The sequence below is a fragment of the Cricetulus griseus genome, chromosome 2 (genome assembly GCF_003668045.3).
Source record: "Cricetulus griseus strain 17A/GY chromosome 2, alternate assembly CriGri-PICRH-1.0, whole genome shotgun sequence".
In the NCBI taxonomy this organism is placed as follows: domain Eukaryota; kingdom Metazoa; phylum Chordata; class Mammalia; order Rodentia; family Cricetidae; genus Cricetulus; species Cricetulus griseus.
In genome coordinates this window covers 420,477,678-420,505,087 of record NC_048595.1, presented here as the reverse complement: position 1 = coordinate 420,505,087, position 27,410 = coordinate 420,477,678, and the positions used below count along the sequence as shown (strand labels likewise).

General features: G+C 34.6%; 1 protein-coding gene across 8 annotated transcripts in view; it reads left to right on the top strand.

The window, feature by feature from the left end:
* Kansl1l (KAT8 regulatory NSL complex subunit 1 like) overlaps positions 1-27,410 on the top strand; it is an 83,740-nt gene that overhangs the window by 54,514 nt on the left and 1,816 nt on the right. For 4 of the 8 annotated variants that reach the window (XM_027397124.2, XM_035441016.1, XM_027397122.2 and 1 more), the window contains exons 7-14: positions 11,297-11,459; positions 12,471-12,578; positions 20,196-20,324; positions 22,169-22,290; positions 22,924-23,048; positions 24,266-24,320; positions 25,336-25,448; positions 26,671-26,839. In XM_027397124.2, coding sequence (XP_027252925.1) covers positions 11,297-11,459; positions 12,471-12,578; positions 20,196-20,324; positions 22,169-22,290; positions 22,924-23,048; positions 24,266-24,320; positions 25,336-25,448; positions 26,671-26,839 — 984 coding nt within the window. The remainder of the gene's footprint in view (positions 1-11,296; positions 11,460-12,470; positions 12,579-20,195; positions 20,325-22,168; positions 22,291-22,923; positions 23,049-24,265; positions 24,321-25,335; positions 25,449-26,670; positions 26,840-27,410) is intronic. The other 4 variants (XM_035441017.1, XM_027397125.2, XM_027397123.2 and 1 more) reach the window with 3 other exon arrangements.

Here is a 27,410-nt window from a genome sequence, read left to right as displayed (position 1 = left end):
GCAGAGGCTACAATACATTGTATTATTCTGTCGCTACCCACCTTATTTCCTTGAGACAGGTTAGTCATTATAATAGAAGCTCACTTTCTTGGTTAGGCAATCTGGTTGGGAAACTCTTAGGACCTACATATTTCCCCCAGTTCCCAAAGCTCTGGTTGCAGAAATGCACAGCCAGGTCCACTTTCTACATAGGTGCTGGGGCAGTGAATTTGAACATATATTAAATCTGTAAGCAAACTGGGGAGACATGATCTAGTTCCTTCTGGCTGCTTCTGGTTAAACTACAAGAGAAAGGGGGTAATTGAGTAAGGAACTGTTCTGTAAAAAGGAACTAGAACTTAGTAACTTGGGAAATTTGCATCTTCAGGGGGAATATGAATATACACATCATGCCCTGGAGTGAACCAAGGGTATGGACAAACTTTTGCCAGAGATGCTGGGTATTTGATTTGTGAGTAAAGTCAATCATCTCAGCAGAAACCAGACATGGAGATGGGCTTACAGTCCAGCATCTTCAACCAACATTTTGATCTAGGGACATGGATCTCATTTCCTTAAGATAGGTAGGGCCCACCTGGTCTACAAGAGGTAGTTCCAGGACAGCCTCCAAAGCCACAAAGAAACCCTGTCTCAAAAACAACAACAACAACAAAAACACAACAACAAAAAAGGAGGGCTCATGGTGATTTTTAGGTTTGAGGACTGTATATTGTACATCATCAGGAACACTACCAGCTCCCACTTAAGAGGACAGACATGATGTAATATGAAAGATGTTAAGACCTCCTAAATTTTTCAGGCAAGAAATTGATAGTAAAACTCTGTTGTAGATGAATGATTCTTGAAGGTGAATGATGAGCCTAAATGTTGAAACAAGTTTCTAGAAAAAAATGGGAACTTAACTTCATGCCTCTGGCTAGGTGATTTCTTAAACACAGTAAATATATCACTAATTAGAAAATATTGCTAATTTGGCTTTTGATAATGTTTTCAACAAAGACATTACTAAGTCTGAGAGTTTACACTTAGTAAAGATATTTGTTATGCATAACACACACAAGCGTATGTTATGGTGTTTTTGTTTGTTTGTTTGTTTGTTTGTTTGTTTTTGAGACAGTCTCTATGTTGTCCTGGCTGTCTTGGAACTCGCTATGTAAACCAGATGGGCCTGGAACTCAAGAGAACTTCCTGCCTCTTTCTCTAAGAGCTGGAGTCAAAGGTGTGTGCCACCACACCTGACTATATGCCATGTTAAAGTATATTATGTTATATGTAAAACAAGTGGTTTTGAATACAGATTGAGTATATATTTAATTTATATTTTTACATGGCTAAAAAAGTCCAAGAAGAAAGACTAATTAAAAACTGGCAGCCGGGCATTGGTGGTGCATGCCTTTAATCCCAGCACTCAGGAGGCAGAAGCAGGCAGATCTCTGTGAGTCCGAAGCCAGCCTAGTCTACAGAGGGAGTTCCAGGATAGGGTCCAAAGCAATACAGAGAAACCCTGTCTTGAAAAAAACAAAACAAAATTTGGCATATACTCAGAATCATAGGCTATAATGGTTAAAATGGCTAGCAGTATGTTCCATTTTATCAAAATAAAATCATTGCCAGTAAAAATCTAAGAGATTTGAACAGCTTTCATAAAATTGAGTATCTCAGTCACTAATAAAGTAGAAAATGTGTAAAAAGCCATCAGTCATGAAAGAAATACAATTAAAACTATACATCACTATATGTATATATAACTGAGACCCAGTTACAAATTTAACTAGTAGTATAAACATATATGTATACAAAGTGACTTGAGTAGTTTTTATAGGTTGTGAGGTCTGTAGAAAAACAGACCAGTAGGAAAGAGTAAAAAGAGTGAAGGAAGGAAAGAGGAAGAGATCGATAGAAACATAAGTATTTAGCTTGAGTTGGCTCATAAAATTATGAAGGCCAAGAAGTGCCATACATGGTATGCCATCTGATAGCTAAAAAGCCAGGAAGTGTACTGGTAAAATGTATTTGTGGTAATAGACATTGCAGTTATTTCAGTGCATTGTGGGAGAGTGGTCAAGTTGGCCAGAAAAGGATAGTGTGATGATTTAGTATTGTGGTTACACCTTCATACCTTGATTATGGTGGCTATCAGGTGGCTAACAGGTGAAGTCATGTTGTTTACCTTCCCATAGACATGGATATATGTCTCGTAGCACACTTTCAGTTATCTGTTCCATAAACCAGCCAATCCAGAGCAGAGACTTATAAAACTGTTTACTATTAGCTTTCATGGTCCTGTATATTACCTAAGCAGTGATTCTTACACTCTTGCCTAAGGTCTCTCTGATAACAAGCATAGTAACAATTAGATAAACCATGTGGAGTCTTACTGGTGCTGCTTGCTAGGCCTCTTTTCATGTCCATATTGTCTTGAGGAGTTCTTATGTGTGTGTGTATCTGTGTCTAGGTATGTGCATGCATGCAGATGCACATAGAGACAAGGGATGTTAACCCTGGAGATGAAGTTACAGGGGTTGTATGCACCTTGTTAAAGGTGGTGGGAACTGAACCCAGGTCCTCTGGAACAGTATATGTGCTCCTAACCTTTGATCTATCTCCCCAGACCCTCCACATGACTTTTCTTTGTTAAAACTTCATTGTCTCTTTTATGTCAAACACCTTTTTCATACAATATTTTGATTGTGTTTTTCCCTTCTCTCAACTCCCCCCAATCTCCATACTCAACCCCCCAATAAAAATCAAAGCAAACAAATAAGACAAAAAAAAAAAAACCAAAAAAACAAAAACAAACTGTCCACAACAAACAATGGAGTTCATCTTTCTGTTGGTCAATTATTCCCAGGCATGGGGTCTGCTCTGGAGTGTCTTTGATATACCAAGTGACACGTCTTCCTTTTTCCTTTGCCAGCAGCCATCAATTGCAAATAGCTTATTGGTTAGAGTTGGGACCCACCAAGTGCTAGCACACCTTCTGGCATGAACCCATACAGGTCTAGTGCATGCTGCCATGGTTGTTAATTCATGTATGTATTAGTCCTGCTGTGTCTGTAAGACACGGTTTCCTTCAAGTCATCCATCACTTCTGGCTCTTAAAATGTTTCTGCCACCTCTTCTGCAAAGCCTTGAGGGGAGGGTTTTGATGAAGACATCCCATTTGGGACTGAGTGCCCTGGAGTCTCATTCTCTGCATTGTCCAGTTGTGGATCTTTGGAGTTAATTCCCATCAATAGCAAAAAGCTTCTCTACTGAGAGTTGAGTGAGGCACTGATTTCACTCCGGATAATTTCTTTAGAATAGTCAAACTTCTTACATTGTGGGCCAGGATTCCCAAAATACAAATACTGAATTTACTGACTAATAGGAGTGAATGTGGGATTTAATTTTGGAGGGTTTGTAAAAGGACAAGAGTAAATACTAAAAGACCTAAGTCATGGGGGTCATCATTTGAAACTACCACAGTCCATTCTCTGGGTCCCAATGATTGACATTTCTAACCCACTTAACCTTTCCCCCAGACCTAACTTTAGATTTTCATGTATGTGTATATATGTGGAGTATACTTAGGTAGAATGCAGGAAACATGAAAAGGGGAATAAACAGGCTTTAAGGAAGCAGAGTGGGAAGGTAATACAATTATCTGATGTGAAAGTGTAAGTTAGAATACTGGGAAGGGTGAGGAGAATTGAAGTGGAGTGGAAAAATCACCCAAAACTAAGTATATATGGAAATGCCATAAGAGAACCTGTTTGCATGCTGATTACAAATAAATAGATGGTGACTGGTTAGGCATACAAATAGCTTATATAATATTGTAATTATAATTTTACGTAAATTAAGATGTCAGGGTTATTGGAAGACTTTATTTAATAAACTTAAATGTTGAAACAAATCAAGCAATGCATCTGAGCAGGCAGATCTGAGGTTATTTCATGTGTAATTGAGGAAAGCAGAGGCAGCTGCCTGAGAATGGCTAGAAGGTGGGGAAAGGTCAGATTTCAAGTAGTCATGTTTGCAATCTTAACATCAGGGTGAGGACAGTGATGACTACTACTTCTCTGTTAATACTTATATACTCACAGTAAGACTTATAAATTATTATAGTGTAATATAAGGACCATGACCTGGTCAGGGTTTTATATAAACCGAACTTTATTTGCAGGAGCCTCATTTGTCTTCTGTCATTTCTCTTGTGGTATCTTTAAATAAATATTCTTATTTAACGTGCATTGGTGTTCTGCCTGCATATGTCTGTGTGAGGATGCAAGATCCCCTGGAACTGAAGTTACAGACAGCTGTGAGCTGTCATGTGGGTGCTGGGAATTGAACGTAGGTTCTCTGGAAGAGCAGCTAATGCTCTTAACTACCTAGCCATATCTCTAGCACCATCTTGTGGTATTTTAAAAGTTATTTTAAATTAAAATTTAATTACTTTTGATTTTCTCCTTTCCCTTTCCTTCTTCCAAAAGCCCTCCCCCCACTCTCTCAAATTGGTGGCCTCATTTTCCTGGATTATTATAGTTACACACACACACACACACACACACACACACACACACACATGCACGCGCGCGCGATTCCCACTTGTTTATGCTATTCTAGTTCTCGGACTTATTATTTTTCTTTTCATTCCTTGTTTCTATGCAAATGTAGCTAACTTACTTCATTTGAAGGTTACCTTCTAACTAGTTTACCACTGATAGTGTTGCTCTGAAGAACTGTATTTGCACTTTGAGGAGCTACTCTTGCCTAAATAGTAAACGGCCATATGAAGACTGAAATACTGAGAAACCATGTAAGAAGAATTTTTTGCATTATTCATTAGTTTTTACCATGTAATCCACAAGCCAAGTCATAAAACAAACAACAGTTCTAGTAGAGCTAACATTTAAAAATCATATTAAATTTAAAATTGACTACTATAACATATAAAATAGGCAGAACTAATCCTCTTTTCAATATCTATTCACTAAAATTTCGTAATAAATTTTTTTGGCAAATTAGTACAAGTAGTGTTTCTCATTTTAATGTTTTCATTTCCTTTTTAAAGTGTGAAAAGAATATGCTTAAAGGGCACTTTATATTTTAAGAAAAATAAAATGCTTAAGTTAAAAAAAACAGGAAAAAGAATCTAAAATAAACATAGGTATGTCCATCCTTTTGTAACTTTCCTTGGCTAAAAAAAAAAAAATAGAAAAAGTTCAAAATAATATAATTTTACATAAATTTAATTAAATTCCCGCTGGAGAACTAAGGCACATATATAGACAAATTAAATTTCATCTCAAATGTCTCTGATAATCTCATGTACTTTAATAAATGATATTGATAAAGGAAACAGGTTAATTCCCGGTATGAGGTGTCTGGTTAAATGAAGAAAAGGGGTGACTTACGTAGCATTTAAGTAATAGTAGTCCACTATTAGGAAACCAGCTCTTCCCTACCTGTGTGTCACATCTACTTGATTCCATAAAAGAGTATCTTCTTTAGATAATGAGACATAATATTGGTGATGGAATATCTTGTTGCAACAATTCTACATTCCAAGGAATTTATGAGTTGGAGAATTCAATTTACTACATACTTTCTCTGTGAGAAAATATGCCTTAGGTAATTGTGGGCCCATCTGGATGGTAAACAGTTTTACTAATTGAAAGTCATTTCCTAGAGGGGAATAGAACATTTTGGTCATTTCACATATGTGTTTTGGAAAACACACTGGACTGTAATTCTGCACGTTTGGGATGGAAACCAAGGCTTGCATCATGCCGAGAATACACTCTACCACCAAGGTACAACTCGAGCTGTGCACTTCCTTATTGTGGTACTGTTGTGCAATGCTGTAGGGGCCTAGCAGCTTCTCATTCCTCTGGGAGGTAGTACTTTCACCTTGTGATTTCTCATATTCCATGAGTAAAATTGGCATCCTTTCATGTCACCTGAGAACATTTCCCCCAAGATGACAAAAAGGAAGATACCAACCATTTCTACTGCATTCTCGAGGACAAAGCAAAGCACTTGGCCATCCCAAAGTCAAGGATAGAGAAACAAATCTCTTAAAGATTTTTAGACTTCTAGGTGGGTGTAGGCAGGTAGCCGTGGAAGCAAAGAGGTGTCAGATACTTAAGACCTGGATTTATAGATGCTTATAAGTCATCTGATGCGGATACTGTGAACCATGATCAGGTCTTCTGGAAGAGCAGAAAGCACTCTTAATTGCTAAACCATCTCCCTAACCTCACAGAAATAGAAATCTTTTTATGAGTTACAGCAAAAGAGATCTAGTTGTAAGAATGGGAGGAATTTGTGTCCATTTCCATTTAGCAACTTTCTAAATGAAGTCTGCTTTGGAACACATAGGTAACCCCATTTGAGAAATCAAAGAGTAAAAACAGTATAGCTACTTTTATAGAGTCATGTTGAGACTACATAACACTAGACGGATATAGATACAGCTCAGTGTCTTCCATGTAAGTCTTCATCAAGTGTGAATGAGGATGATAAAGATTGAGTAAATTAATTAGTTGGGGAATCAGTGATGAGCTTCGTTTTGGGGAAATCAAATGTCAGAAGTCCTATTTCTTAATGATTACTTGGTGCCTTTGAAAAGGTCAGTTTGCTAGGAAAAACTAAAGAAACAAGTATATATATTCGATGTAATAAAGACTGAATTGGAAGGAAAAAGACTTGATACAAAGAGACATTTTGTACAATGAATGACTAGTCTTAACTGATTTGGTATAATAAAGGAAAGTTTTAGAAGAGAAAAGATAGAAAAAAAGGTACTGCCAATTACGGTATCACTGAATTCATTTTGTAAAATATTGCAGGTGTGTGCTAATAATAGTATACTAATATCAAGAATTAGGACATGGTTGAATATGAACCAAATCTGATTCACAAGTGTATAAATTTCACTGTGCTGTGAATGAAAAAATGTTACATTTTCTTCAGAACACAAACTCTTGTTTGGTCCTTAGTTTTGTGTTTTCCCTATCTTCTTTCTTTGTGCTATGTATTAGTGCTTTCAAACCAGTGAGGAATGACATTCTCTATCACATTTGCCCAATATAATGCTGTATTTTCTTCTCATACTTTTTTGTTGATTTATTTTTTTTGCCCAAACATTCCTTGTTTTGGAGAAATTTGCAGGCTCACACATTTCCATTCTCCCTTTCATAATAGAGGAGCAGAGATCTCATTAGTATGAATGAGCCTTATAGGCTGGAGAGATGGCTCAGCCATTAAAGGCTAGATTTACAACCAAAAATAAATGAGCCTTACAAAGTGCAAACTTACATCTTTTAGGAAGGGCCTGGGAAAAAAGGCTTTCATGTATTTCAATGGAATATTAGATTTTACAATAATGTACTTGATATGTCCGTCTTCCCTTCCTTTTTCTCTCCTAGTAAGAAATATTACCTCTCTCTTCTAGTAAGAAATATTAGCTACTGTGTGCCACACAATTCTTAGACATTGGAGATACTATAGTGAAGAAGATATAAGGCTTCCCACCTTCATGGAGCTTACATTCCAAAATGTAAATGTTAACAAAACCGTTTCTTGGAAAACAAAAGAATGATAATGAGGAGATACAGGATTCTGGAGAAAGAAAGAAAAACACCAAAAGACTATAGCTGACCTTGGTGGAGATAGGATAACTTCCAGAACAGACCGTTGTAATAATCATAAAACAAAATTGAGTCTTTAGAAATTAAAAATGAAATTGTTGGAATTAATCTGACTTTATAAGGATTGGAATATAAGGTCAAGAAAATTTCCTAGAACAAGCATATATTTCTGATACCTGAAGGGGGAAAAACATATATTTAGTTTGAACAAGTTCATTAACTATTCACTTACTCAACTAAAATAAGTGAATAATTCCATACCTAAAGATTCTTAAGAAATTTATGAACACACACACACACACATATATATATTAAGATTATATATATATATATATGATCTTAAAAGCTTCTAAGGAGAAAGAAAAGTTATCAAAACAGCATATGGCCTACAATGGTTAAGTACACACCACTATTGAAATTAATTATTTTAGGTGCTAGATGACAGTGGCAGTTCTGAAGGAACAATCACTCTGAATTTAGGAATGAAACTAAATTATGATTATGATGTGACTTCTATAGGAAGTATAATCATATCAGCAAATTATTAGAACTAAAATCATTTACCATATAAGAAACTTTTTTTTTTTTTTTTTTTCGGGACAGGGTTTCTCTGTATTGTTTTGGAGCCTGTCCTGGCACTCACAATGTAGACCAGGCTGGCCCCGAACTCCTGACTCTGCCTCCTGAGTGCTGGGATTAAAGGCAGGCATGTGCCACCAGTGCCCAGCCATTTAAGCATTTTTTAAAAATAGAATCTCTCAACACCGTCACTTAAGACTTTGCTACCTCTGGAATTTCTGTTATTTACAATACAAACAGTCTACATTATTTAATTATAGAAGCTCAAGGAGACTAAGGTCACACATTATGAAAAACCTGCTTTAAAAACAAATGAAACAATATATTAGCAGCCTCCTGACAAATTAATTATCTTGAAATGAGAGCACTGATGGCTTAAATTCTAGGGCTAGGCTAACTACCCAGCAAAGAATGGAAGCCAGGAGAATGAAAGTTTCCTTAAGAAAAGAAAAAGTAAACATAGAATTTTGTTGAGTCTACCAATGTTACATAACAGGAAAGAGTAATGGGATTAACGTATTTTGATGTCCTTGAGTTTTATGAGAAAAGTGAAATAATTTATAATGAAAGCCAATAGGAATCTAGACTCTATAAGAAACCACGAAAAAGCAAATGATGGGCTTGTTCATTCAGTTAGGTGCTTGCTATACAAGCATGAAGATTCCTAGTACCCACATAAAAAGCCAGGTGTGGTGGCACACACTCGAGAAGAGAGAAGTGCTTGATTTTGCTGGCCAGCATCAGGTTAAATGAGACACTGTCTCAAAAATAAATAAATTGCAGAGAAATAGAGGAAGACACCTTGACATGAATCTCTGGCTTCTTCACATGTACACAAGGTGAATGAATGCACCTCTACGCACACAAATGTACAGACTGAAACATGTCCATCCTTGTATATCACACACAAATAATACAATAGAAATAAAATAGTAAAAGAACATGCTAACGACGAGAAAGAGTAGCAGAGTACTTGATTAATCCTAAAAAAGGCAGGGATCAGTGAAATATAAAACAAATGAAATCAACAAATCCAGTTGCTGAGTCAAATGTAAATCTGACAAATCCCTACTAAGATTCTTCAAAACAATCCAAGGTTGACTTGACCTTTATTTTTATAAATATGTTAATGCAATTTGCCATGGAAAAACAGTGCATTCAATAGGCTCAGAAAAAAATTACTATTAAAAGTTAGTTTGGCAACCTGGGAATATATGTTGGTAAACAATTCACCAAAAACTCCTACAACCTGCATCATCTTTAAAATTTTACTTTTAGATGTATGTGTGCAACTGTATATGTATGTCTGGAGAGGAGAGGTTAATAATTCAATGTCTTCCTGCCCATCTTAATTCTTTTAATTTAAATAGTTTTATATCACTTCCTCCCTTTTGTATACAGCCCTTACCAACTACTCTCTTGAACCTCCCCAATGCTCCTCACTCTCAAGTTGGTACCCTCCTTTTCTTTTGATTGTATTTGTTAAAAACACACACAAGTGTATGTGCACACACAAATATATAATCTGCTGAGTTCATTGTTGTAATGTGCATTAGGTTTCTAGGCTGACTACTCTGTGTTGGACAACCAATAAAGCAGCTCTGTTGCTTATGCTCTGTTGATCTGTGTACTGGGTACAGTTGTGGTTTTTCTGTGATGGTCTCTATTTGCTGTTAAGAGAACATTCTTTGACTTATCTAGGAAAGGTGGCCCTCATACAGAAAGAGGGTTGATAGGGCACAGTTTTGGAAGTAGACTCTTAAGTTTTCAGACCACAGTGGGTTGGTAGCCCTATTTTATCTTTTGAGGCAGGGGCTACTGAAACTGGAGCTCATCAATTGGTTAAACTGGCTGGCCACTGAACCTACAGGATCCTTCTGTCTCCACTTCTCAGCATTGGGATTACAAGTGCATACTGCCACAGCTGGAGTGTGTTTTACATGGGTACTGTATAATCAGGTTCGTCGCATCCTTGCTTGGCAAGGACTTTACCTACTGACCTATCCCCCAGCCCCACACACATCATTTGAAATGTTTATAAATTCATGTCATTCCTGTTATAATCAGCTGCAAAACAAGAATATCTCCTTTGGTCAGTTTTCTATTTATTAATGAAACTGAATGCATTCAGTATGGTTAGCATTTCCAAATAACAAAATCTTAGAATTAACTAAAAAGTTCAAACTAGTATTACATATGGAGAATATATTTGGATTCCTATCTCCTACTGAAGACAAAAGTATAAATACATGGGTGGAATAAGAAAGTTGGGAGTAGTTGTGGATATATACTTAATATACAACAGTTAATTTCATTTCAAAATATCTTTAATAGGGCTGGGGAGATTGCTAAGCAGTTAAGAGCACTTGTTCTTGAAGAGGACATGAGTTCAACTCCCTGCTCAGATATGGTAGCACACAACTCCACAGAAGTCAAGTTTGAGGTATCCCTCACCTTCTGGCCTTTGTGGGCACCAGACACTCACATGCAAGCAAAACACTTATACACCATAAAAAATCTTTAAAAAACTAATATTTTATAATGGAAACAATAAAAATGAACTGAAAACATCTGGCAAAAATGTGTATGCAGATGACTGAGGAGGCTATAAGAGGGTGTCAGACCCAAAGGATCTGTAGAGGTGGCTGTGGTCTGCCTGATATGGGCACTGGGAATCTAACTTGGGTCCTCTGGAAAAGTAGAAAGTGCTCTTAACTGCTGAGCTATCTATCTCTCCAGCCCCACATGTGTACAGCTTCTATAGGAGGAATTTAGTTTTAAAGAAATTGAATATGACCAAAGTAGAAGAGATATGACTTTATGGACTCTTTACTCTGTCTTCCTATGATGACAGAAAGACTTATTTTCATGGATACTGCTCTTTATTTTGAAAAACGCCAAAGGGGCTGGTTATACTTCTCCAGATGCATGGCCAATGCATTAAGTTCTCTCATTCTGTTTCAAGGTGACTTATTAAGCCAGGACTCTGTTCTAGTGTCATGGAGATACATACTATGTAAATCTTTGATCAAGTCTTAAAGCAAAAGTTAAAATCTTTGCTTTTTTTTTTTTTCTTGTAGACTTTACCTTCAAAAGAAGCATTTTTAAATGCAACACAGATACCTTACATGGGATCGCCTTTAAGTTGGGACAACTGGGAACAGAGTTCCAACTCCCAGCTATTAAGAGAACATGTTTCAAAACTAGATTCCTCTTTTCATCCTGTGCTGTCATTGCCATCAGGTAAGCCACCTCATGAAAATGTGAGTATTTTCTGTAATGAAATATAACCTTTTAGGTACAGGCAATCTCTTAAAAATGTTTTTTTTTTTTTTTTTTTTTTTTTTTTTTGGAGGGGGGCATTGTTGACATCGGGCCTCACTACTTATGTATAGCCCTGGAACTACTTATCTGTACTAAGTGCACTGGACATTTTGTTCAATTCTCATAACCCCATGAGAGCACATTCTGCTGTCCTTTCACCTTACACATGAGCATATTAAACTTGGAGAGGTTGTGCACCCAAGATCATCAGCTAATGAACAGTGGAGCCAGGAGCTGAGGTAATCCATCATCAGACCCACACTATTACTCTTTATTATTAACTAATTTGCTTCTCTCTTGATGGAACTCAGAGGGTTCAGATAACCTCATTCTAAATCATAACTCTGAGACTATATCAATATAAACTTATCCTCCAGACTCTAAGACATCTTAGTCTAGTAAGATTAGCTTCTTTACCAACAATCGAAAGCTTCTTGTATCTGACAAAAATCTCAGTATTTTCTCTATGTCAGATACCATATATAAATATAAAATACAAACAAATAAAAGTCCACAGGTACTTTAGGGAGGTACATAGGAAGAACAAGGGCCATCTCTGGTTATGTCATATTTCCAGCACTCACAGTGGTTGAACACATGGTGTTATTGTTAGAACAGTGATAGATCTTTTGGATGCATTTGTGTATGTTCATCTAAGTTACATTTATAATGACTCATCTTTTTACATACTAAAGATATTAGAGTTGTTCACATGCTAGCTTCTTGTTATTAAGTATACTAAATTAGTAGCTTTCTAAACATAGTTACCAACCTTCTTGGAAATGTACTCTGATGTACTTCCCAAACTTCTTACTGTGTAAACTTTTGCTTTTCTAAGCTTATGCACTATTGATTAAAAGGAAACAAAGTTAGTATTGGGCTATGGAAAATGGTGTTCCCTGAAAATAATGTTATCCATTGTTTTTCCAGAGATGCCCCTTCATCTTCATTTTGAGACCTTATTTAAGAAGACCGATGTGAAGGGAGAGCTTGCTGAAAACCCATTTGTAGGTGACTGTATCATAGCGCCACCACCTGGTACGTCACATTTACAAATCCGGTGCAGTTGTCCATGTTTTTACATCGCCCACATTTATTTATTTATTTTTTTGCATTCTAAGTAAATAAAATTTAACAAAAGAATAAATGCAAATCCTTAATTTTTAATACACTTTCCCCTTAAGTCACACACACACATACACACATACAAGCATGTGTTTGGGGCCCTTGGTCCTAGAACATAAGAAGGGGAGGGAGAGGGTAGAAGGTGAGAGCATGGGAGTGGGAGATAAAATGAGGAAAGAAAAGAGGGAGAATGAACAGACGGATGAAAGAATGCATGAACATAGGAACACTACTAGGATACAACATATAACACCTATTGAATGAAAGTTATGAAGTATTGACAAGTAGAAAACAGTATTATATGGTAAAATTAAGGATACCGATTCACTTTATTAGTTTAGATATTAAAGTTATAAAAGACTTGGTGATCTTCCCAAGTCCTAAAGAGGAGAAAACATAAAAGGAACTGGTAGTGTTGAAAAAATGTATAGCTCAACCACATATAGAAACATACCAAAAACCATAGGATAGCATAGATTTTATTGTTTATATTTAGAAATAGATAATCATGAAATGACCATGAAAGATGGGAACCATTATAATATACAGATAGTATTGTAAGTTTTTCTGAATAAAAATTTGTATTATTTCATGACATAAATCACAATAAATTGTAGTTGGTTTCTATAATTTTAAGAATTAAAGTTTATATATAAAATCTCAAGATTATAATGTTTGAGTGCTCTGAAAATGAATGAAGACACTGTCTATGCTTAGAAGCAATATGAAATAAAAAAAAAAAACACCATTTCTATCTGTCTGCAAGTATCAAAGAAGGCAAGCAAACTATTCCCAGGTAAAACATATATACCTGCACAATTCCAGAGTAAAATAAATATGTTAAGTGGTTTTTGTTATAAAAACCAGCCATTTTAGAGCTGAGGATGGGGACTGTGTGTTGCTCAGTTTTCAAAGGCCCTGAGTTCAGTTAAGAACACGGAGGCATAGGAAGAAAACAGATTTAAAAAAGAAAAAAACAAAAAAAGCCTACCAACTTTTATAAATTACAGTACCAATTAGGTAGATTATATAAAGGAACACACTCTTTATTCAAGACAAATGGCAGTGTCTCTAGTAAGAAAACTTTAATAGTTTTCCAGGGACATAGCACGAAAGATTATGTTCCTATATGGAGGGAAGAAACTACTCTGGTTAGAAGACACTTTGTAACTTAAGATGACTCTTTATTAGAATCAGGAAAGGATGTTTTCTGTGACAAGGTTTCTCTGTTTGCCTTGAGTGTCCTGGAGCAAAATTGGTTTAGTCCAGGCTGGCCTTGAACTCAGAGAACTGTCTTCCTCTGCCTCCCAAGTGCTGCAACTAAAGGAATGCACCACTAAGCTTGGCAAGAAAGCATTTTTTAAAGTTACATTTATTAAGAATTCTTTTTCTACAATCTCAGCGCTAGGGGGCTGACAGGAGGATTGCCAGAATTAGGGAAGCCTGGGCTACAGTAGTTCTTCCGGGAAAAAGTGGGACACAGTGAGGCAGCTCTGCTGTTCTCAACACATGATCCACTCATCTCAGCCTCTTAAATCCTAAGGTTCTTGGTGTATGTCACCATGCCTGGCTGAAACATTTTCTTTGAACAAAATCATTCTCAATTTCATCTCAGCAAAAATGTTGATAGCAAATATCGAAAGATGGTGTCATATATCAAAATGCTTTATAGTTATAATAAAGTTTGATGGTACCGAACAAAAGCTAACTCAAAGAAACTAAATAAATATAAGACAAAAGGCTAGAGACAGAACAAGGACTTACTGTGTATTCCTATAGTGTAAGGAGGCTTTAGTCAATAAGTATCTATGAGAAGAGACTTGAGAGATGGCACAGCAGTTAGGAGCACATGGTCTTGCCGAGGACCTGGGTTCAGTTCCCAGCACCCACATTGTTACTCAGAACCATCTGCAACTCTAGTTCCAGAGGAATCTTATGGCCTCTTCTGACCTTCACAGGTACCAAGTATGCAGATGATACAAATACATTTATGCAGACAAAACACTCATACATAAATCTTTAAACCAATGACAAGAACAACAAATGCTTGATGTAGTCTTATATACAGACAGTATCTGAAGATACTTTAAACAAAAGGCAGGTACTGCTATTCTTGAATAAGCAAATCACAGTGAGGTTGGCCTAGAGAGCAGTCTAGGTCAAAGGTTATGCTCTTAGTAACTTTTTATTTATACTCAGTAGAATTAAACAATGACTGATTATGATCTGTTCTCATATAGCACATTAAAACAAATGTAAGATAGATGAGTTCTTATATATGATGGATTAAAGAGCTATATGTTAACAGTGTCTTAAGAAAACTAGAAAATCTATATATCCCTGGTGCTAACTATAATGAAAATGAGAATCTAACATTTACCAAGAACTCGTGTGTTACTTTGTGGATGTTTAAATATTTTGCCTATTGGTAAGATGAAACATTTTTAATAATTCCTATTGCTACAGTAAAAACAGTATTCTTGAACATTTCACATAACACCACAGATTGATACAGGCCATTTAGGAAGCACTAAGACTCATTTGGAGAGTTTAAAACTAAATCACAACTTTTGTACCTACTAAAAATATTTACTGGACTGCAAACTCTGTATAATGATCCAATTATTTTCAAAAATAGTCTAATATTAGATATGTCTTTATTCAGAAATGTTTCAGCATTTTTGTGATAAGATTAGTAACAACCTACATATGACAAAATTATGTTAATTGGTTAAAACTATCTTAAAGGTTCATCTAAGAATGGAAACAATGTAATCAATACTACAATGTAATAAAAGGGGATTTTTTTCAATTACAGCTATGTAAAAGTTATTAAGTAAATCATATTCTATATAAGCAGTTTTATACATACAAATATTTATCTTTTTTTTGCTTTTCGAGACAGGTTTTCCTCTGTCCAGCCAGGCTGGCCTCAAACTCAGAGATTCACCTGTCTCTGCCTCTCAAGTACTGGGCTTAAAAGCCTGAACTACCACCATCCAGCTTAAAAAATAATAAAAAAAAGAATAAAAACCCCTTATTATCAAATATGCTTTGTAGACAATCCAAATATGAACATGGACTTTTTTGTCATTTTTTATAATGCATTGTGATCACTTAACTAGACATATAATTTATCAGTTCTTTAGAGATTCATGCTGACAGAAGTGTAGAGCTATTTTTAAAAATTGCAGCCTAAAGATTTGCAAGAGTGAGATGACACAAGATTAGTCATTAGTTGATTATGTTAAAGATGGGTGCAACATTAATTTTATAGTCTCTGTCTTAAAAATTTTCACAATAGAAGTTATAGAATAAAAATCAAGACATCTATGGCAAGGAGCAATTACCTATGCTTAAGAAGACAGAAGCAGTATTAGAGAAAATATAGGCTATATTCAGGTACTTCAATATGACAAAATTCTATTCTTGGAGATTTATCCTAAGAATAAATTCTTTTTAAAAACCCAGAAATACAGTATTCTAAAGACTGCTGCAGTGGTTCCTTATGATGGTGGTGGTTAACAGCTGAGGTCTAGTAGCTACAGAATACCTTAGTAATAGATGGAAAAATGTTAGGAAATATCCAAATAATAATAATGAGTATAAAGTATGAGGTAAAAACACCTATGCTTGTGTTCTAATTTAAACTTTGACTTTATATTTGAGATATGTATAAATTATAAAATTTATAAAATGTACATGTTTAAGTGAAAGGGAGTATGCAAAAGTGAACAGATAGAATGCATTAGAGAAGGGGGTTTATGTTTCTCCTAATGGTCTGGCTTAAGAATGCAGCATAAATGTTAGGCAATGAATTGATGTTGAGTAATATGATATGTCACATGCCACATAAAATGGAACTATGAAGTGGAATATACTTGAGTTTCATGTTGCAGTATTCTTCTGTGTACCAGGTTCTTTCCCCCATTTTATTACCTACCATTGTCAACTCAAATAAGCACTAGGATTTTTCCTATGTCCAAAATAAATTAGGTTCCATATTGAGAAGGTACTCGATGTTAAGCAGAATATTAAGTGGTGAAATATCAAGGGTAAAACACAGGAAGTTAAATGTATTTTATATATTATATAGGTATATAATAAAAATAAAATAAATATTTAATTTTCTTTTACTTTTGCTTAGAGATAGATAAAGCAAAGGAGAAAGTCAGCAAGAATAACTATTACAAAGAAATATAGTAACAATCTATAACTCTTCCTAAGATAATACAAAAAGAGAGGTTAAGGACAAAGAGAACTAGAGAGAAATTCAAGAAAAATAAAGATTCTAACTGCCATTTTGGAATTTACAAAGATGAAGATTCCAAATGAGTGTTCTTCAAACTCAACATGTAACATTACTTGAAGAATATTGTTAGAATGCAGGTTCAGATTCAAGAAGTTTGATATGGGACCCAAGACTGCATTTCAACTATGTCTCAGCTGATTCAGACAATGGCACAGTTATGGAATGTTACTAATGCAATGTTGACTTTAAATAATGCAAATAAACACATATTGTGGAGATATAAGACAATGTGGTATTTCCAAGTATCTACAAATAGCCTGGTATTTCTGCAGAGTAAATGTGGGAAATAAGCAGAAAGATCTTTGGCTCACTATAGCACTTTAATCTGTCCTATATTTACAAAGTTATGTTGACTTCAAAGAAGGTAGGGGTAAAGTCAAATTGTAAAGTTGTGTAAATACATGATTAGTTTAATGTCAGACAAAGCCAAATGAAAGGCCTGTCTTTATCAAAAGTATTATAGGGTATGAATAAGGGGGCAGAGCTCTTCGAGATAGGACTTTAAGAGAAGACCTAAAGAATGCACCACAGACATAATTAAGAGTCCATAAAAATTACAGGGACAACTGGTGATTATGAGTAAGTTTATAAATTAGCTAGTACTATTTCCTGAGTCTTATTATGTGGGTATATAAAAGATCTTGCTTTTGAAAACCATTGTGTATTTTGTAAGGGAACATTATGTCAAAAAGTGAATTCATACAGAAGACGGTCCAAGTATTTGGCATATGGAAATTCTTTGAATTGTTTCAGCTGTTTTGTGAATCTGAGTATGTCAAAGTTGTCATAACCTATAAGTAATACCAAACTCAGGGCTCAGGCTGCCTCATCCAATATGATCTTGTAAGCTTGTTTTGAAATCTCTGTCTACATTAAGTCCAACACAATAACCTATTTACACTGAAAAGTCTAATTTTTAGTTCCCTTTAATCACTATAGCCAATGATACTTAGATTACAATTTGTTGTCTCTATCCTTTTAAGTGCTTTAGGGAATTAATGGAAGATCCTTAAGCTCTGACAACAGAGACTGGGTCCTGCTCACTGGTTTTCACCATGCTGTCTTGCACCTTATACTGTTTCTTTCCCCTCACTGTGACCTATAAGGCAACAAAGACAATTAAAGGGTAATCTAGATGGAACTTGCTTAAAATACTCAACTGACAGCAAAGGTGTATGTACAATTGATGAAACTTCCAGCTCTTTAGTTATACTGTCCAGGTATCTACTTAACATCTTTCTCTCCATTTGCTGAACGGAAGGAAATTTAGATGTCTTCAGAATGCTATTTTCCCTAGTCATTGTTTTCTTATATCCAGTTTCACTAATCATCATTCCTTTACAGTAATCTTTTAAATTCCTTTCTTGCAATTTTTAGGATATATTTATCTCTGTATATTATAACACACAACAGATTTTTTTTTTTTAAAGAAATTTGATGTTTGGCATTCAAGTGAATGCTTTGAAATCTTAAGAGTTACAGCAAGGAATTCAGGAAAAATGCAATGCTATTTCTTCAAATGTTCTTCTTCATTTATTCTGCCCTCTCATCATTCCATTTTCGTTTCTTCATTCTGTTTATTCAAGTGTGGAAGCATTTCCAGCTCAAATTTTAATTTTTCTTCTGTGGCTATTCTGTTACATTGCTTGAGTTATAATTTTTAAATGTGAACAAGTATTTTTGACATTTATGAGATTACTCTGCAGAGGCTTCTAGAACTTTTTTCTCTTCATGGCTTTACAGATTTCTTATTCTATACTCAGAGAGCACCTCAGCAACCATTCCTTAAGATGGTTCTTTCACTTCTAGATTGTTGTTTTATGTATTGTGTCAGTACTGAAGATTTTAGGAGTTTGTATACTCACATTTGAAACTGATATTTATGGCTAGCACTGTTTTACCACTATTATTTACAGTAATCAGTTAGTGAGAAAAGCAGAGATTGGACTCAAAGCTATTTTCAGATTGGAGGCGGACAACACAGAACATTTCAAAGATGATGATGAGGGCCTTACCTTAAACCAATTTCTCTTGGGAAAGCTAGATTCTGTTATCTGGGTGATAAGCTCTGTAAGCAGCCTCACTGAGTGAGGTAGGTGCTGGCTTCCACAGTCTACCAGTTGCTCCACATCATTTTTCTATTGCCATTTTTATTCTCTTGCAGGTCTAGAAAAACACTGATATTTATCACATTTTTGTGGTAAACATTTTCCTTCATACTTCTGCTTTGGATTTCTTCAGCAAAATTTCATAGGATGTTAATTTTGCAGAGATGCTTCAAAAATTCTGATTTATATTCTTCTGTTTTTGCTGGCAAATGTGTGCATCTATGCATAAAGCCTATATACAAAAAAATCTGGCCTGTCATTTTTAGAGTGCTTTGCCACCTTGTAACTGGATTTGGGATAACTGTTGTTAGGCTATGCCTTTTATTTTCCCCTTGGTGTGTTTTGACACTTGAGTCTACATATTTTTTTTTTTCTATTCCTTTCCACATTTCCCAACCTTTATCCCCTGTTCCCCCAAAGGAGCCAAGGTACTGATTAAACCAATACTTGAACTATGAGGTTCAGATACACAGCACTCATGATGATAAAGCTAACATTTATGGCCACATTTCCCAAGGGAGACATTTATTTCAGGAATTAATTTATTGAATCCTCATAATCTGAAGACAGTTGCTATTATGAATAAGGTGAAGAAACTGAGGCAGAAATAGTGGACTTCAAATTATTTTAAATTTAGGTTTTAAAAGTTAAGGAACAGTGGTATCATTGTCACAGTTGGGTGAAATGAGGTTCTTGCTTTCAGAGTCCATGTGTCATGAACATGTTGATACTTCCCTGGTGCAGAGTGTTTCTAGATTTAAGGATAACCCCAGGACTTCAATTATCATTCATCCAAGATTCACAGATCTGAACCAGTGTTCACTGATTTTGAAGACATTGAGAACATTGCCCCTTCTTTTTATCCAGTTATAAAAAGTAGAATAAAAATGGAAATTAGATATTTCCTGAGAATATTTTTGAAAAATCCTACTATTTAATTTATTTTCAGTTTAGGAACCATTCATATTGGTAACTTGTTTTATTTCATTTCATGTAATTTTAAACTAATAGTTTAAAAATTTCAACATTATAAGTATAAACAAATTAGCTGCTCACTGTCTCTGTTAAAGGACAAAAGCTTCACACAGCCTTTCTTTTCATTTGTTTTAGTACAAGGGACTTCTCTGAATCAGTGGAGAAATGGATATTCACCTATATGTAAGCCTCAGATAAGGTCACAGTCATCTGCACAACTATTACAGGGAAGAAAAAAGAGACACTTGAGTGAAACAGCATTAGGTAGGTTAAAATGAAGATGTGACCATTAGTGTTAAATATTGAAAATAAAAAATTATATTCTAAAAAGAACCCTTGTCTCATGGGAATTTATAATCCAGAACATTTAGTAACTACCTAAAACACCCATGTCCCTCTGAGTATACTCATGTACTTAATTCAGAATTTGCTAGCTGACTATCTGTACACTTTATGGCAATTAATTACTTCTTTCGTGTTTCCCAATTTCTTGCCTTCTGTTGGCTATTATCTGTGCTGGATTTGGTCTCCAGGGTTACATTAGACTCAGACTAGGTCAGTATGGTTATTTGGTAGAAATTTATGAGTATTCCTAAATGTCTTAGATTTGGAGAAAGTGGTCAGGATTCAATTGAGGAACTTCTATGCCCTATTCATTCTCCTGAGGAGTCTCCTCACTCACATTTATAAGATTAACAAGCGGTAGTATTTGAAAACAGACCTGTTCTAATAATATCAAGTGTGGCTTGTTGTGGGGACTTAGGAGATGACAGTTATAGTTGTAATGATACAGAAGAAGACCAAAGCAGGATGTATTTTGAAGAGAAAGTAATCTATACACATCTGGTTCTTATTCATTGTCCTAACACATATCATATTCATGAATCAAATCTTTCCCAGATGTTATATTTCATGGACATACTCAATAAATTAGAAACTAATTACATCTAATATGTACTGATTTATAATTTATACAATGGATCTAAATTTATCTCTAGTGTCTTTGGAAATTTCACTTTAAATAACAGATTTATAATCAGTTACAATTTGATCAAACACATTGTGGCAGAAAATGACCAAGCTCTCAAATGCATCTAGAGATTTTAAGTGTCTCTTAAGAACAGATAAGCAAAAATCACCTAACATTTAAGGAACTTTCATATATACATGCCAATAAATAGGAAAAGTTGGAAACTCTTAGTAACATAGACTATGAAATATAGATTAATGACCTAAATAGAAATGAGTAATAGATTCAAATTTATCAAATAAAATGATATATTACAAATAAGTAGAAAACTACAATAATTGGTAAATTAAGCTTCTCCCTAACAAGACATTGCCCTGAAAAATAATTCTTCTGGGATAAAAGAAGCCTAGAAGGCAATTACCAATTTCAATATGTCAATTTTGAAGCAACTGACCAATAAAGAATATTTTTTTCAACTGAAGAAAGGTAAATATGAGTTGGTTCTATTACACTTTACATTATGAAGAAAATATTCTTTTTAAAGAATCTATACTGAAGTAATACATATAATAATACTAAATGAGTGAACAGAAACACAAATATACTTCCAACAAGTAGGAATAAAAAGCAGAACTTGACAAAACATATAATACCAATAAAAGTAGATGAATATTCTGAGAAAATGAATTTCATTCACAAATCAGGTATAGGATATTATATCAAATAAATAAAATTAAATAAAAATAAATGAAACTCAATAAAAGTAAAAACTCAGAAGGCCAACCCGAGGAAATCACACAGAAAGTAAGACAGGCAAAGATAAGGAAAAAAGGCAAAGTTAAGATCGGTCTTGACAATACAGCCTGAATGGGACACTTAAAAAAAAAGAATAGGGAAAAGACAATGGAAAAGGTTACTCAAGGAGCAATGTCAAGAGAACACGGAGGCCCCAGAAATACTTGGTAGCAAGAATATAGGCAAGACTCTTGTTTTATAATTTTCTTTTGTTTTTTGACTATGTCTTTAAAAGCAAGCAAAAAACAAACAAGGCTCAAGCACTTCTCACTTATTTTGGAAAATAATTCTAATACATGTGGTCATTTTTAACATGTGACATTCTGAAGGATTCTTTCCACAGCAGGAGAAAGAACTAGATTTGAAGATTTTGCTTTTCAACGTACAGAACCAGGATCCCATTGCGATTTTACTGCTGTCTCTAATGCCAATGTTACATCAAGAACCCAAAATTCATCTTCACAAGTAGGTTGTTTTTAAATCTTATAAATTTTAAATTAGTTTTATAGATTTTTAAAATAAGCTGATAAAAACTGTCAGAATATTTTGTTAATCAATACCAGTGTTATTCACTAGTATATTTTAGAACTATCTTTTTAGGAAATAGTAAATTTGGTTAAATAAATAATTTTTACTTGGAAGCTAGCAGTTCATTTATATTAAAATACTTATGACCATCTCTACTCTTTAACATCCAAAACTAAAGTATGGGATTTGTGTTGTTCTCAAATTATCTTATTTTATTTGCTGCCCGGGAGTAGAGAGGTCACAGGTAAGAAGGTTTAGATGAAGCTCAGGGGCCAGGAACACATATATGAACATCTGCAGCAGCCATTTTCACCCAGGTCCTTGCCAAATTTCACAGACTTTCAAATAATCATGTGTGTTTCCACACAAAATATATCTTGCATGTGGTCCAAAAGAGATGTCTTAATTTAATTGGCTTTCTTAGCATTTTTATAATCAGTTTGATAACAATGAATTTGTAAAAATTAGGTCACAGATATACTATGTATTATTTTTATATAACTACTGAAGGAATATTACCAGAGGTAATAAAACATTACTGTAAATTAGTACAATAATTCTGTGTTACAGAATACTGCACGAAGAAGGTTAAGAAGTGAGAGCTCGTATGATATAGATAACATTGTGATTCCCATGTCATTAGTAGCACCAGCTAAATTAGAGAAACTCCAGTATAAAGAAATACTTACTCCACGGTATGTATACATACATTTGTTTTCTTTCTTCTTTCTTAATAAACTTAAATTGAGTCAAGTTTTAACTAAAAGGAGAATGTCCCCCTCTTCCCTATTTGCATAGAAGGGAAACAGTAAAAGAAGTTTTATATTAAACTGATTAACTTTAGCATTCAAGATTTTCACTTAGTTACATTTAAGTATCCATTATGTATATTTATTAGCATGGTATTTCAGCAGTGTAAACACTACACAAACAGCTCTTGCTTTTTATGATAGAGGTATACTTGGTTACAAAGATTTCAAAGAAGCAACTGTATTTGCATGTACACTGTGAAGACAGTAATGTTTGCAAACAAAAATGAGTTGCTGATTTATCTATAATTCAGCAATAAAAAATCAAATAGAAAAATAAGAGGGAATATCTAGGAAAATAATCCATAAGAGTAAAAATGGTTATTTATATAGACACATGTCTGCAAGGTCAAGCCAGACATGGAGGTTTAGAATAGTTTATACAACCAGACTAAGGCACTCCTGGAATCAGTGCGTAGATCTGCTTCCACTGGCAATACAGGCAGCCTGTTTTAGAGCAACAATGAAAGCAGTCTCTTTTAGATGTGAGTATGGCGTTAGGAAATAGAAAAAGTTGGAGATGAATACATGGGCCAGGTAACAGCTATATTAATTCCCACCCATCCCCATTTTAATTCCTTAAGTTCACTTACTACTTCACGATTAATCTGAGGAATTAGTCTGGTACTTTTCTAGTAGGAACTAAGTTATGTATCTTGTTCTGGTTAATAGTGTTTCATAGCAACAATGTTTTCTGCTCGCAGTGGAGAATTCTGTGAGCCAGTTATTAAGCTACTAATTAAAAAGGGGCATGATACACACACCCATACCAAAGAAAACTGGAAAACACTGAAGCAGTTCAGATTTCTCCTCGTTTTTGCCAAGCCAGTTTATCAACTTACCAGTGAGTTAACTCAAAAACAGCATATAATTAGAAAATGCAATTATGTAGACCAGACTATTCATTGTAAGGTATAAAGATTCATCTTCTATTTTCTTTTATAAAAGTATTTTTTCTCTTAAAAATGATAAACTATTAAAATACAACCATTTGAATTATGGAAGTCTTGAGGAAATAACACTCAAATGTTTATCTGTGTTTAGAAAATAAAACTGCTATAATTGGATAAAAGCTGTTTAAAATTCATTTGTATTTTCAACAGCTGGAGGATGGTTGTTCTTCAGCCTCTTGATGAACATAACTTAAGCAAAGAAGAGGTAAGCTGCCCATGTTTAATGTGATAATTGCACCTCTATATTATAAAGCCTAAATAATTTCATATTTAGATATCTAAAAGGAAATATAAACCATGATTTTTAGTTATAAAAATAATTTTTTCAAAAAAGATATTAATGATTTTTAGAAAAATATTCCTTTGCAAATTTGACTGCAAAACTAATATTATATAGCATAGTGTATCTCCCAAGCCAAACCAAAACAAAAGCAGTGTGGTACATATGTAGTGTTAATACCAAGAGGCAAGGACAGTCTGATCAGGCTGTGAATTTTATGAAAAGCTTGGATTTTTTCTCCCCCAACTTTTGGATACTGAAATCATTGGTAAAGGATTCTAAACCTGTATAGATAAAATTACATTAAGAACACTGATGGGAATCAACTTGAAACTAATTCCAAGTCTTTAGATGAAAATTTCTATCAATTAATAGTGCTTCAATGCCCATTGGTCTTGCTTTTCAGTTACCAGTATCTTACTTTTAATGCACTTTGCATTTATGTTGCACTCTTGCTAATTCAGAATGATCACTGGCAGGAAAGCCAAATTCCCCAGAGTTACCCAGTTAACTAAGTCAGTTAACTAAATTCTGATTTACTTCAATTGGTTTTGCTTTTTTTTTTTTTTTTTTTTTTTTGACAATGTCAATTTCTTAGAACACTGTACTTTATAATGGAAAATCCATAATTACTCTGTGGAATAAATAAAGTTTAAGACTGTTTTTTGTAAATTGGGTAAGGTAGCACTTACCTGTCATCCCTGCACTGCAGAGGCTAAGGTAAGAGGGGTGCACATTCAAGCTTGCCTTAACACAGCAAGAGTCTGTCCCCAAACATTAACAAAAGAATCCCATGAGCTGGGGCAAATGGAGAGCATTGTGAACCCATTTATAATCTAGGTATATATTACAACACGGGCCAAGAGTAGGATGTTTTAAAAAGCTTTGTGTTCACAAAGACTATTTGAAACCTGTTTTCATGTTTCAAAAATCTTACCAGATAGAAGATCTTTCTGATGAAGTCTTCTCCCTAAGACACAAAAAATATGAAGAGAGAGAGCAAGCTAGGTGGTCACTCTGGGAGCAAAGCAAGTGGCACAGAAGAAATAACAGGCAAGTATTTAAAGTTCAAAACATTACAGCCATAATATATGAGGAATGAACAGAGATTAGCCATAAAATTCAGAAAGACCACTGACAAGGAGACCAGGATGCAAATGTCAATTGTTGTATAAAGTGGCATCTACATATACAAACTTACGTTTAAAATATATCTGGGAAATATACAGGATAAAATGAGTCTCTAATACTTTATTTTCTCATGTGCTGCTAGCTACCGTATCATACTTACCTAGAAAATATTAGGAACATCCTACATAAAAGATGTGATTTCATTCAGGAATGGTGGCATATGCCAATAATTAATTAGGAGATGAGGAGGGGGATCTCAGTTTAAGACCAGTATAGATTGCACAGTGAGGACCTCTTCTCCAAAATCTGAAAGCAACTTATTTCAGTGTACTTTAAACAGTGAACTCAGCATTAGGTACTTGAGTTTAGGTAATCCATTTTAACAAACACCTCAAAAATAATACTTAACACAAATTCTTTGAGAAATTTTATTTTAGTATAAAAGGCAAATAGTTCATGGAACTTTAAAAAATATAAACATGGGATATGGGCACATGCTCAGAGTTCCTGCAGCAGGATGACCATGAGTTATATAACATGTGCTGTAGTGCCAAACTCTCTGCTTCAAAAACCAGAAACAAGCCCATACATAGACTTCAGGGAAGAATAAATATGATACAATTTAAATCTATTTGAAAATACCTCTAGTATTTTTGTAGTTACATTTCATAATTTTTAATATAGCCACAACTAAAAAAGCAAGTTCATGTCTAGCTGCCTCTTCACTTAAGGAACATATTGCAATTCGTTAAATACTATTAAAGTTCTTTCTTGCTTAGCTGTTAAGCTACACTGTAAATCTTTGTCTAAAGAGTTCTCCTAATTTAAGTGAAACTCTAGAATTCCAGTTCTTTTCCACATCCTAGATACAACTTTCCAGAAATACACTGGAAAAATGTGAATTGAGGCATTCATGTATATTAAAACAACTATAGAATAACCTAAGAATTCAGACTAAAAATCAAACACATAGCCCTTTCTGTTTTGTAAAAATCAAGTAACAGCTATGACTCAATGAGGATGAAGAACTATAAAACTTGGATTAAAAACAACACTGAGATCATTAGATGACCTTGAGTAGAAATTGTGAGAAAAAAAAAAAAAAAACACTATGACACCCTCTTTTCATTTATTTCCTCGTTAGAGCTTACAGTAAGAATGCGGAAGCTCAGGACCTGGTTCTGAAGGAAAACCCAGGTGAACTTAGCAGTGCTCAGCAGTGTGTTGCCGAGAGCCCCCTTGAGCTCCTAGCAGACAACACCAGTCTGTATGCTCAGGACTCACTTTCTTTAAACGACAGTCAAGAAATCAAGGTAAGCCTAACTTCATCTCACTTGTGTAGATAATTGAAAATTGTTTTATTACATATCAATCTCAGTGAGATGTTCAGTCTAGCATGTCCATGAGTCTATAGTAGGGCACTCTGGTTCCATTATATTAGCAATTTATTTGTGTTTTTATTTTTTGGGCATAGCATATCAGTAACAACTTTCACCTATCTACTTACTTACCTGTTAGGGAATGGGGCTTCTATTGCACTTTCTTTAAAGAACAAACCTGAGCACTGGAGACTGGCACATGGCGCACAGTAAGCATAGTTTATGTTTCCCTGCTTCTAACCAGGGGTTTTTCTTATCTCCACCAAATCCAGCTCCTACTGTAGAAGACTATATCCTAGAACTACACAAAGCTCATGCATCTAACCCCACAAAAGGTGTTGAAAACTAACTAGATCAAGAATGGAAGGACTATAGAAATGAATATGCAAGTTGCAGAAAATTAGGAAAAGTCAAATGTGTATTTGTAATAACGAGACAGAAATGAAGTACAACCAATGGAAGACAAACTTAATAGGTTCTGTGGCAGTACTTGTTCTTCCTAGCA